The sequence below is a fragment of the Phoca vitulina genome, unplaced genomic scaffold (assembly GCF_004348235.1).
Source record: "Phoca vitulina isolate PV1807 unplaced genomic scaffold, GSC_HSeal_1.0 scaffold1, whole genome shotgun sequence".
Classification (NCBI taxonomy): Eukaryota; Metazoa; Chordata; class Mammalia; order Carnivora; family Phocidae; genus Phoca; species Phoca vitulina.
Window position 1 is genome coordinate 87544310 of NW_022589704.1, and position 12069 is coordinate 87556378.

The 12069-nt window shown below is 34.6% G+C and overlaps 1 protein-coding gene across 9 annotated transcripts in view; it reads left to right on the plus strand.

The window, feature by feature from the left end:
- LRP1B (LDL receptor related protein 1B) overlaps positions 1-12069 on the plus strand; it is a 1853519-nt gene that overhangs the window by 1571215 nt on the left and 270235 nt on the right. For all 9 annotated transcript variants that reach the window (XM_032387847.1, XM_032388632.1, XM_032390176.1 and 6 more), the window contains 5 exons: positions 806-919; positions 1163-1312; positions 4044-4166; positions 5954-6073; positions 10735-10863. In XM_032387847.1, the coding sequence (XP_032243738.1) occupies positions 806-919; positions 1163-1312; positions 4044-4166; positions 5954-6073; positions 10735-10863 (636 nt within the window). The remainder of the gene's footprint in view (positions 1-805; positions 920-1162; positions 1313-4043; positions 4167-5953; positions 6074-10734; positions 10864-12069) is intronic.

The following is a 12069-nucleotide window of genomic DNA, read 5'->3' on the forward strand; positions in this document are numbered from 1 at the left end:
ACTATAATATTAGGGAACCAGGCACAATCCCTTCTTTCATGGATCTTACAACTTAGTGGGGGAGCAGGTACATAAACAGGCAATTGCAATGAAGTATTATAAGTACTACAACAGGGGAAGACATATGAGGCATCTCACCCAAGCTTGGGGGTGTGGGTGGAAGCCATGGGTCAAGTTTGACTTCCCCGAGTTAAAAAAGCAAAACCAAACAAAATTATATGAATTAGTTAAAATATAGATCTTCCTCAACTTACAGTGCAGTTATGTGCTCATAAACCCATCCTTAAGTTGAAAATACTGTAAATCGAAAATGCATTTACTACACCTAACCTACCAATGTCATAGCTTAGCCTAGCCTATCTTAAATGTGCTCAGAACACTTACATTAGGCTATAGTTGGGCAAAATCATCTAACACAAAGCCCATGTTATAATAAAGTATCGCATGTATCATGTAATTTAGTGACTACTGAAAGTGAAAAACAGGATGGTGTCTGGGTACGGAAAAGTTGTAAGGCTATTGATTGTTTACCCTCGTGATCACGGGGCTGACTGGGAGCTGTGGCCCACTGTTGCTGCCCAGCATCAGGAGGGAGTATCTTACTGCATATCTCTAGCCCAGGAAAAGATCAAAATTCAAAATTTGAAGCACAGATTCCACTGAAAGCATATGGCTTTCACACTACCACAAAGCTGAAAAATCGTTTCGAACCGTGGTAAGTCGGGGACCGTCGGTACTGAAAATGTTAGAGCAAGGAATAGCTTTTGTCTCATCTATCCATTGATTTATTTACCTGTTTTTCCAGTTTCAACCTGTGCCGCTGTTGAGTTCCGTTGTGCAGATGGGACATGCATTCCAAGATCAGCACGATGCAACCAGAACATAGATTGTGCAGATGCTTCAGATGAAAAGAACTGCAGTAAGATAATCCACTACCTTTTGTTTGTTCATCCCTGGGTACCTTTGGCATTCCATCTAACATGGCCCAGTGTTTCACTGAACCTTGTCCAGAATTGATATGTAATTAACCCCTGTTGTGTAGGATAATTGCATTCTTATTTCTTCAAATGAGGTTAACTTTTCTTGTTTCTGTGACCTGCCTAGAAGGCTTGTAATCTTTGCAGATGAGGTGTTTCTCATTTTTCTGTTTACCTCTTTGTAGATAATACAGATTGTACACATTTCTATAAACTTGGAGTGAAAACCACAGGGTTTATAAGATGTAATTCAACCTCACTCTGTGTCCTGCCAAGCTGGATATGTGACGGGTCTAACGACTGTGGGGACTACTCAGATGAATTAAAATGCCCAGGTAATTCTAGAAAGAAAAAAGTCTTTGCCTTGAGATTTAGAGGCTCATTGTATAAAATAAATTCATTAGGTTTTAGTCTTGATATCCAGGGATGAGGATTAAAATTTAAATAATGTAGACTAAGTTACAAATAATCATCCTGTTCCAAACATGCCCCTTGATCTTTTTTAATGAGTTATGAAATGATACTCAAGAAATCTGTTCTGTATTTGGATCAATTTCCTTTTAATGTTCAGTTCATGATTAATCCTCTTAGAGTTGGTGATTAAGTCTTAAAATGCATGATCTCTAAAGTTGCCACGGAAGTACCACACCCTGAGAAAAAAACTATCCTTGGACTAAAGGGAGAAAGACAATGCTTCTCACCACCGACTTTACTCAATGCCATACAGATTGTATTGTCGTGTTAGGCTGTTGGATCAGGTTTACACAATCTTTTGACATAGTAGTATGGATAATAGCAATTATCACTGGGTCAAGGTCGGAAAGGTTTATTTATATCTGACTTGTAACCATCTTTATATACCTAAGCTCTGAAAGTGTCATCTGTATTCTTAGCAGAATGCGTTCCGTTAAAAAGTCATGATCCTGTTGCTATCTAACTATTTCAGAGAACATATTTTTAAAAAAATACAAGGAGTAAAGGTGTTAGATTACTATAACTGGAAGTAGATATGATTTATAGGAAACTATTAAATGTGTCCTCATACTGTATTTCTCTCTCCTTATCCTGCCGCTACACTCATTTTTCCATGCTTAGTTGACAAATAATAATTTTTTGAAATATTTTAAGAAATTATATCTGTAGGTGTTCTATATAGCACACACACACAATCCACTGTGAAGAACCGATATTCTTAATAATTCATAATCTATCATTTAATTGGGCAATAGCAGATTCCTTTGTTTTCTTGCTCAACAATGTGTAACATTCTATGATATAATTTTTGTTCCTCTGGGTTTGAAAGGCTAGCTGCATCCTAGGAGGAACTGGAGAACTTTTCTGGTTCTGTGGAGAGCTTTTACATGTGCTGGTGACTGCGGCTCACCACAACTCTTCCACATTTTATTTTGAATCACATAAAGCATTTTAAAAGAAATATAGTAACATTGATTTAGACTCATGGAGCCTGGGTGTCTAGATTCTTAATCCATTGTTCTTTCTACAACAGTTATGTATCTCATTGTAGCTGTGGTTAATTTTTAAAATTAGTATGGAGGCAACATATAATAGATACCCATTAAACTTACATATATATATGTAAACATATTACATATATATGTAAAACTTTGTGATCTTTATATATTTCTAATATTAATAAATTATTTTAAAAGTTAACTTTTAACATTAGTGTAGAATTGTGATTATAATGGGGAAGAAAGAAAGGGGAGCTTGTGTACACTGATGAGACAGATAGACAGCCGGACAGGAAGCCAGTAATAGGTCAGTCTAAATACCTTAGCTTGTATCTAGGCTAGTCCTAAGAAAAAGTAAGACATAAATCACACTCAGGACTTTTTGGTTTAGTGGTGAATTCTGTCAAAAAATTTATTTTCATCTTCAATCTATGAAGTTGACATTTGAAAAAATAAAATGGAATTGTTATCTTAATACAGTTACAATGGATTATTGTAGTGTGATTATCATGTGACTAGATTATTACAGTGTGACATATACTCTAAGATTTGCTTCCAAATTGGCTATGGGCCAGTCAGTCTAAAACTGTGTAAACTTGAAGGTGCAAGGGGACAAATGACATTCAGTAGAGAAAAATCTAATATTTTATATGCAGTTTTGGAAGTTACAATTATAGCAATACTCCCCAACATAAAAATATATATAATTTACAAATAATTTTACATACAAATACTTATTATTCTTGTGATATTTCTGTAAGGTGTAACGATTTTAGAGATTCTATTGTAAGTTGTCTTTCTTTATAGAGAGTACTTTTATAAACCTTGTCAAAGTGTACTCGGAATATAGGACAGTAGGAACACCATGCCCACTTTCTCAGTAAAAGTCCACTAATGTTTTTATAATGTTATTCATATTTATGAATATGGAATTACAGATATTTTCCACCAAAAATGTTTCTTTGGCCTTAGGCTCATTCACTTTATAATTATCTCAGTTATTTTATTTTATTTCTATTAATAGGACTCCACATTATTTGGATTTAACAAGTTTTTCCTTTAGTATCTTCTTTCCAATGCAGGATCCAGTCCTGGATTGGATTTGCTTATCATGTCTTCTAGTCTCCTCTGTTCTGTGTCATGGTTTTTTTTTGTTGTTCTTTGTTTGTTTGTTTGTTTTGGGCTTTTTTTTTTTTTTTAGCTTTTTCTTGGTTTTCATGACCTTGACATTCTTTTTTTTTTTTAAAGATTTTATTTATTTGACAGAGAGAGAGAGATCACAAGTAGGCAGACAGGCAGGCAGAGGGAGAAGGAGAAGCAGGCTCCCTGCTGAGCACAGAGCCCGATGTGGGGCTCGATCCCAGGACCCTGGGATCATGACCTGAGCCGAAGGCAGATGCTTAACCATCTGAGCTACCCAGGCGTCCCGATCTTGACATTCTTGAAGAGACCATCTCAGCTCTTCTTTATTTAAGTTTTCTTGTTATTTATCTCTTCCAGTTCAAGTAGTACTACTGTTTTATTATCTACCTGTATTGTGGAAGTCTAAGATTAATTTAAATTATTTGACATTACATTCTGTATTTTATCACAGTTCAAAACAAACACAAATGTGAAGAAAATTATTTTGGTTGTCCTAGTGGAAGATGCATTTTGAATTCCTGGATATGTGATGGTCAGAAGGATTGTGAGGATGGACTTGATGAATTCCACTGTGGTGAGACATTGTATTTTGTTCTATGTGCCATATTATTGTTTATATGCCGATGTTCTCTTACATAGGGATTTTATACAAAATATTGCTAATTGATTTTAACAATTTTTATTTTTATCAAATAACACAAAATGGTAAAAACTAAAATAGAACAGAAGAACTTGTAATTAAGAGTAACAATCTCCTGCCCCAGCCTTTTCTTTTAACTTTTTCTGCTTTTGTTAGTGGTTATCTTCGTCAATCTAAATGATATACCTTTATTTTCTGACTTATTAAGTCCTAATATATTTACTTTCTGCAATGAAAAATAGGTATTTAGCTCACATTACTCATTATATTCTCCCTATTTGTTATTGACTATTATTATTCTAAATGTTTCTATTAATTACATGTATAGCTTTAAATAGTACTTAAACTTGTATTTCCTCAAACTCTCATCTTTCACCACCTACCTCCTAATTTCTGTGTGTACATTTCATCTTACTTGGCAAAGCAAGACAGCATTTTTAAAATTTATTTTATAGAATTTATGGATTTTATAATTTCTAGGCCAAAGAAATTTCCTACAGGAAAACAAAGCATATATTCACTATTTTCATTTAACACAAATAACATACACTATGGTGTATAGACAAAGTAGAAGAAAAGATTAAAAATGGATCTTCTATGAAATGTCAAACTCCTCTAAAAGTAAATGTCATCATGAAATATGAAGGTGCATTTTGTTTGATTAAGATGCTATATATCTTTACAGTAGAGCCAGATTGTGAACAGGATTAACAGAGAACTTTACAAATAGTTTATGTAGATTCATAGTTTCTGTACAGGAAGCCATTATATGGTTGTATTTTCTTTAGTTTCATTTTTGTCCAGTCTGCAGTTTTTCTAAATTTCTCTCTTTTTCACAGGTCATCTAAGTGAATATTTTAAATAGAAGTGCAAGGTTTTAAAATAGTTTATAGGATTGAAACCAAAGTGTTTATTTTTTTATAATTTATGTTTGGAACACTTGAATTTGGAAGGGTTTTATTTTGGATGTTGCCTTTTGGATGCTGAGTGGAGGGATAGGCTGAGGGTGGAGGAGTACAAACCTAATTTTGGAATTAAATAGAATACACTATGATAAGTGCATAATTTGGTAATAAAATTCAAGCCATCATGCCAATGAATTTAGATGTTACTAGTCAGACTTAAGTGTCCTCAAGAGAAGTAAAACCTCTAAGTGTTTAGTATGTATGGGTATGAAACTGGGGGCTTGTCATCAAGGTAAAACCCCCTTAGTCACCTCATCATTAAAAACAAATATATATGCTGGTGAATATATCATATTATAATCTTGCTTAGGATGCATTTTTTCCTCTGGTTGTTCAAAAATCAATTGAAATTTGGAAGGGATGACTAGACCACACTTCAAATATTTGTTTTGTATCCATGCACAAGATGTTGTGGGTTTTTTTGTTTTGTTTTGTTTTGTTTTTAAATGACACCCTGGAATATACTTTGGGGAGAGTGGCTAGCATAATGAGTAGCTCAAAGTCAAGCCCTCTGAGAATTCTGCGGGAGGAAAAATGTTGCATAGCCTGGATACTCAGAGAGAATACGCAGGCTGTTGTCAAAATTTTATAGAGCTGTCATAGAGAAGAGGAATTCGACTCGTTTTATTATAGGACAATTTATTTTAGCAAAGTCTAAGGAAGGACTTTCTCACTGTCAGACCTGTCCTAAGATGGTCTCAAATGATTTTTTTTTTTTCTTTTGCACCTGAAGCAAAATTTTTGTTTGTCTTCTAGATTCTTCTTGTTCTTGGAACCAATTTGCTTGTTCTGCACAAAAATGTATATCTAAACATTGGATCTGTGATGGAGAGGATGATTGTGGGGATGGATTAGATGAAAGTGATAGCATTTGTGGTGAGTTGTTTCTCCTGTGTTCTCATTCAATTTTTAGGCATATGATATATACCCACTATCATTTTAGAGCATACATAAAAACTGTTAAATTTAACATTAAATTTATATATACACTTCTGTGTAGCTGGTTTTGTATTTTAATGACAACCTATTATTCTACTATTTTTATATACACAGTCATTCAGTTTTTAGGATTTTTCCTGAATATCCACACAAAGAATGTATTTGTAAATTTTATTTTTTTAGTCTTCAATTACTTCTTTGGACTAGATCTCAGTGACTGGGGTTACTTGCATCAAAAGATCAAACATTTTTCATGGCCTTTGATACGCATTGCTATTTTGCCCTTCAAAATACACTGATGCTATTTGTGTTTGTATATATGTATTACAGTGGTTATTGTTATTGAATTATTTTAAATGGGAAGTAAAAAAAGAGGGCTATTGTATATAATTTTAAAATGTACTTCAAAAAACAACTTTATAGGATTAGAGGTTGAGTGTCCTACTATATATCAGCAACAAAGCCAATGTAATTGCTTTTTTTTTTTTAATTTTTTTATTGTTATGTTAATCCCCATACATTACATCATTAGTTTTAGATATAGTGTTCCACGATTCATTGTTTGTGCATAACACCCAGTGCTCCATGCAGAACGTGCCCTCCTCAATACCCATCACCAGGCTAACCCATCCTCCCACCCCCCTCCCCTCTAGAACCCTCAGTTTGTTTTTCAGAGTCCATTGTCTCTCATGGTTCTTCTCCCCCTCCGATTTCCCCCCTTCATTCTTCCCCTCCTGCTACATTCTTCTTCTTCTTTTTTTCTTTCTTAACATCTATTGCATTATTTGTTTCAGAGGTACAGATCTGAGATTCAACAGTCTTGCACAATTCACAGCGCTGTAATTGCTTTTAAATAATCACAAACATTTAACAAATAGATGGAATTATTAACTTACTTTTTTAAGGGGTAAAAGAAGGAATTGATTTAATCTGTATAAATTTATTACAAATAGCCAGGCATTCTACTCATGTATCTATATGCCTCTTTGTCTATCTTTCTGATTTGTTTCTATATGTGTGTTTGTATTTATAGGCATAAAATCTTTACTCATTATATCAGTACTGTTTCATAGCTGGTTACTGTCCTATTTTAGAGAGAAAAGGACCTGAGTCATAGAATAAGGCGCATGTACCGAGTTAAGTGTATGTAACACCACTTTTAAATTTCGGTAATGGTGGCTTGCTTTTTAGGTCAGTACCATGGAAATAGGTAGATAGGATTTTATACTACTCAAGCTAAACTGAAGTTCTCTCTAAATAATATAAAACTGGAGTTGTCCTCTGAAAGCAGGCAATTTATTTTCTTGTATTTAAGCCACCCCAAGTCTACTTTTTATTTACACCACTGAAACAACTTAGTTATACAACAAATAAATATAGAAAGATCACTATCAAAAAGCCCTGAAAGGAAAAAGAATCAGTAATCAATTAGATGCCTGGCTAGTCACTTTTAACTACTTTGTTTCTCGTTGCTATTAAATCTTTCTTTAATTTTAACAAAAGAATTACCTACTCACAATGGGTTGGGCATGTTGCCAATTTTTAAAATCATCTTGCTTTTTGACCCTCTGTTTAACCCTACACTAAATGGCTCAGTTGATACCTCTGTCCTTCCTGAGTGGACACAATATAGTAGAAGGTATAAAGACTCTGAAACTAGAGTTGAATTCTCCCACATCTGTATTTTCCTTACCTATTAGAAGGCTACAAAAAGATCTCCCTTATGTAACTCTTGTGATCATCTAACATGACCGATGTATACAATATAAATGAATTTATTTCCATGCCCTTTTGTTCCATTTCTCCTGCTCTCTCCCTTATTTTTCAGAGTTATTGCCACATCTACATCTACCAGCGCCCTGATAATTTGTTTAAAAGAATTAAAGTGGTAATGGACATGTTTACCTGTTGTCAAAACACCCAGTCTCTATTTAATTTAAATACAGGCTGCATTTCATATGCTAACTACCAAGCTGGTGACACATAAAAAAGACTGCTTTAGACCAAATATCATTCAATAAACTGAACCTAATATACTAGGATTGGGAAGGGACTTTATAAATAATTTATCTCAGTGGTTATCATCTTTAGCGCACAAAAGAGCCTTCTTAGAAGTTTGCTAAAAATGAAGATTCTTAATCTTCACTTTCAAATATTCTAATGTGGGCTGTAAGTACAAGCTTTTTTAATAAGCACGATAATGGTTTTGACTTGGGATCTGAGGGTCCCATTTTGAAAATTATAGTCTAGTACACCTGCATCATTTGACAGATGAAAAAAGAGAAACTCATAGAAGTTAATAAATCGCCTGAGGAAACTCAGTGAATCAGTGATGACAGATCTAAGACCTGAATTCAGATTTCTTGAATCCTTCCTAATGGGGTAGTGACTCTTACAATCAAATATTGTATCTGAGCAGGTGCACAAGATGGATCTGGTAGAAATCTTTCAGCTTGTCTTCTTCCTTTCTTGGGATTCATTTCCCTAAGGAAGGTAATGTGTCTCCAGATGGCTGGGGTAAACATGGAATGAAGCCATGCGTTTTTCCTTTGGCCCATTTTCTTTCCGATTGACTATGATGTTTTGGCATGCTCTTAATACAGAAGCTGTTGAATATTATCAAGGGAGCCAGAAAATTAGCTGCAAAGAGCTTTATGCTATCTTATAGCTTAAGGTATCTTAGTAATTATCTAGTCATACCCCTCATTTTACAAATAGTGAAACTCAGACCCTTAAGTCTTCTCCAAGGTCATACAGAATTAAATTTCTCAACAGCCAAATTGATGTTATATCTGTTATGCCTACCTTGAGAATAAATTGGGATGATAATAAGAAAGTAGACAAGGAGTTTTACATGTATCAAAACATCCTTACTAAAGAGAATGCACTTTTTAAAAATCTCAAGCTAAATAACAAAAATATTATGGAAATTAAGGCACTAATTGAGAATATAATAATGAAAGTGACATTTTATATTCTTATGGCAAGCTTAAAAAGATAGATCATAATGAGGAATAGTGTAAAAATAAGTTCTGTAGGAAGATGATTTTATTATAGAAGGTATTAAAAGCATAATAGCAGGTAAATTCATTTTTAAATGAAAGCAACATTTATTTAATAGATTTTTTATTATTTCTTCCAGTAATAGATATCCTATTAAACCCCGTTCTATTAACACTGATCCTCAATCAGATGAGCAAATCTGAATTACCTGGAGGACTTTTCTATATTCACTTGCCATCCTATCCTCCAAGCTAAAGTATATGTCAAGGACAGTCATGTTTATGATGGAAAAAATCCTTAAAGGGTTTTATTTTGGCACCCTGCTGCCCCCCATATTGAAAGCATTACACTGAAAATCATTATCTGCTCATAACAACTCTACAGCTGAAAAGAAAGGTGATAATGGTTCTATAATTAAAGCATTTTGGTCACTGCTTTAAATGTTTGAAACCAAATACCTCTCATCATTCTATTCAGTCATATTTTCTTCCTGCAGATATTAACATTTTTTTAAAAAAATAATTCTAACAATACGTCTTTTAGCATCTCTTCTATAGGCAGTTTTGCTCACAGGAAAATGAAGTTAAAGAAAAGTTAGAACATGATCTGAGGGTCATGTAACTGATTCACTCAACAAGTATTTCATATAAATAAATAAAGCATTTAATATGTGTGTGTGTGTATATATATGTATATATGTATATATGTATATATAACTGTATTAGGTGCTAGGAAAACATCATGAGAAATAATTATGTTCTATTTCATATGATTGCCCTATACCCATAGAAGGAGAAACAAAGAAACCACCGATGACCCTTTGAATTTACAAGCATTTTTTTTTTCTGTATACATTTGAAAAACGTCATGCATCTAAAGGGACATTGAATTGACAGAGCAGAGAAAAAGTAGATTTTATTTATTAAGTGTGTACAAACAAAAAAGACATGGGTATATTTATTCTTTTCAACAACACAAGGTGGGGAGTAACAGTCATGACATTAGCGGTTAAGAGAAGGTGCTTAGCAATCAGAAGGGTTTTGGACTCCCAGTTCAGTATGTGGCATCCTGTGCAACTTGTGATGTTCTGCAAGTTTTTCAACTTCTCTGAGCCTCAGTTTCCTTTCAGTGAAATGAGACCAATAATAGTTCTACTGGTTGGAATTCTTGCAAGAATTAAATGAGTTAATATATTAAGTGCCTAGCATATATTAAGCAATAAAAATGCCATTATTATTATTATTATTATTATTATTATTATTATAGATTCAGTCTTTTAGAAATTTTATCATAGTTTATTCACAATTCTATGGCATTTCTATGCTTTGGTACATTTTATAAGGAGAAAAGATGTTTATTATTTTCTGCCATGTAGCCTTAAGAAATACAATACGTGCACAGGAAGGAATGGGTTCTGAGAGGAAAACGTGTAAACATCTATAGGAAGGATACTATGTGATGATTCCAAATAGCAACAATCTCTTCCTTGTCAGCAACATTCTTCTGTTTCCTTCCTTTCTAAGGGGAATACAAAGGTTAGCTCTTTCCCAGCAGGCGTGCAGTGATCTTAATGGCATTCTCTCCTTGGGTTTCAGGTGCGGCCACCTGTGCGGTGGACATGTTCAGCTGCCAGGGCTCACATGCCTGTGTGCCACGACACTGGCTCTGTGATGGCGAAAGGGACTGTCCAAATGGAAGTGATGAGCTCTCCACAGCAGGCTGCGGTAGGACACGTAGGGCTTTGTGTGAAGGAAAGCTGAGTCAGTTGCCTCAGACTCTTGCTTTTGCAGTACTTACCATATCGCATTTTCTCTCACTTTCCCAATCCCTGGACTCATAGGTAGTACCAGAATTAATCAGGTGGGATGTTGTGATCATAGTAGTTCAGCAACCCCTCTAACCAACTGCTGTTTAGAGATTTTCAAACATGCACAGTGAGACCACCCATTTTAAAACCGTTCTGATGAACACAGATTCATCCTTTCACTTCTGAAATTATGTAGCTACCTGATCTGTGTCTGACTGTGGTAGATTTGTTATTTTCTTTTTAGAACCCCACCCCCACCCCCACAAAGGCTTTTAGATTGCCTATTACAGACACTCTTATAAATGGCTGATGTGATCCCAAATAACCACTCATCAGAAGGTCAGTAAACACCTATTAGTCCTACAGAGAGGGTATTAACCCTTAGGTCAGATAAAAATAGTATGGATATAGCTGAATGAAGCTGGGGGATCAGGGGAACACCTTTGGAGGTCAGATGATTTATTAAGTTTCTGACTCTTGGTCACCTCAGGAAATTTTCACAGAATTGCTAATAGTAAAAGTTTAGATAAATTCCTCTGCATGATCAAGAGAATGAAGGGGCTGAATATTTGAATGCAGGTCCCAAGGTCACTTAGGGGATCTGTTGAGCTGAGCAATTTATCAGAAACAGTGCTATGAATTCTGCTCATTAAAGTGAATTCTGCCAATCATCTCTCCAATGACCTGTCTTCAGGTCTTTAAAACTATATTTGAAGCCATAAGGTGTGTGTGTATGTATGTGGGTATGTGTATATGGGGGTGAGGGGAACAGTTAACGTGGAGAAGGAAAAAGAAAACTTTGAGGCAGGCCTATGTGCACAGAACTCATGCTATTGTAGAATAGTTCACTTTGATCTTGAAACTGATATATGTGTCTGTAAAGGTCAATGGGGCTACTGAGGGCTACATAATAAAGGATTATGCATCAATTCAGGGATCCAGATGGTCCCAGTATACTGTTGCTATTGTAGCAAGTTAACACCCTGGGAGACATATTAACACTATTGGACCACATGGGTGCTATTAAGGAAATTATGCTAAAATACAACAAACTGTACTCAAGTGACCTGAAAGTGTTAATGCCAAATAAGCCTCTGTTGCTTATGTTTTAAAAAATAATTCA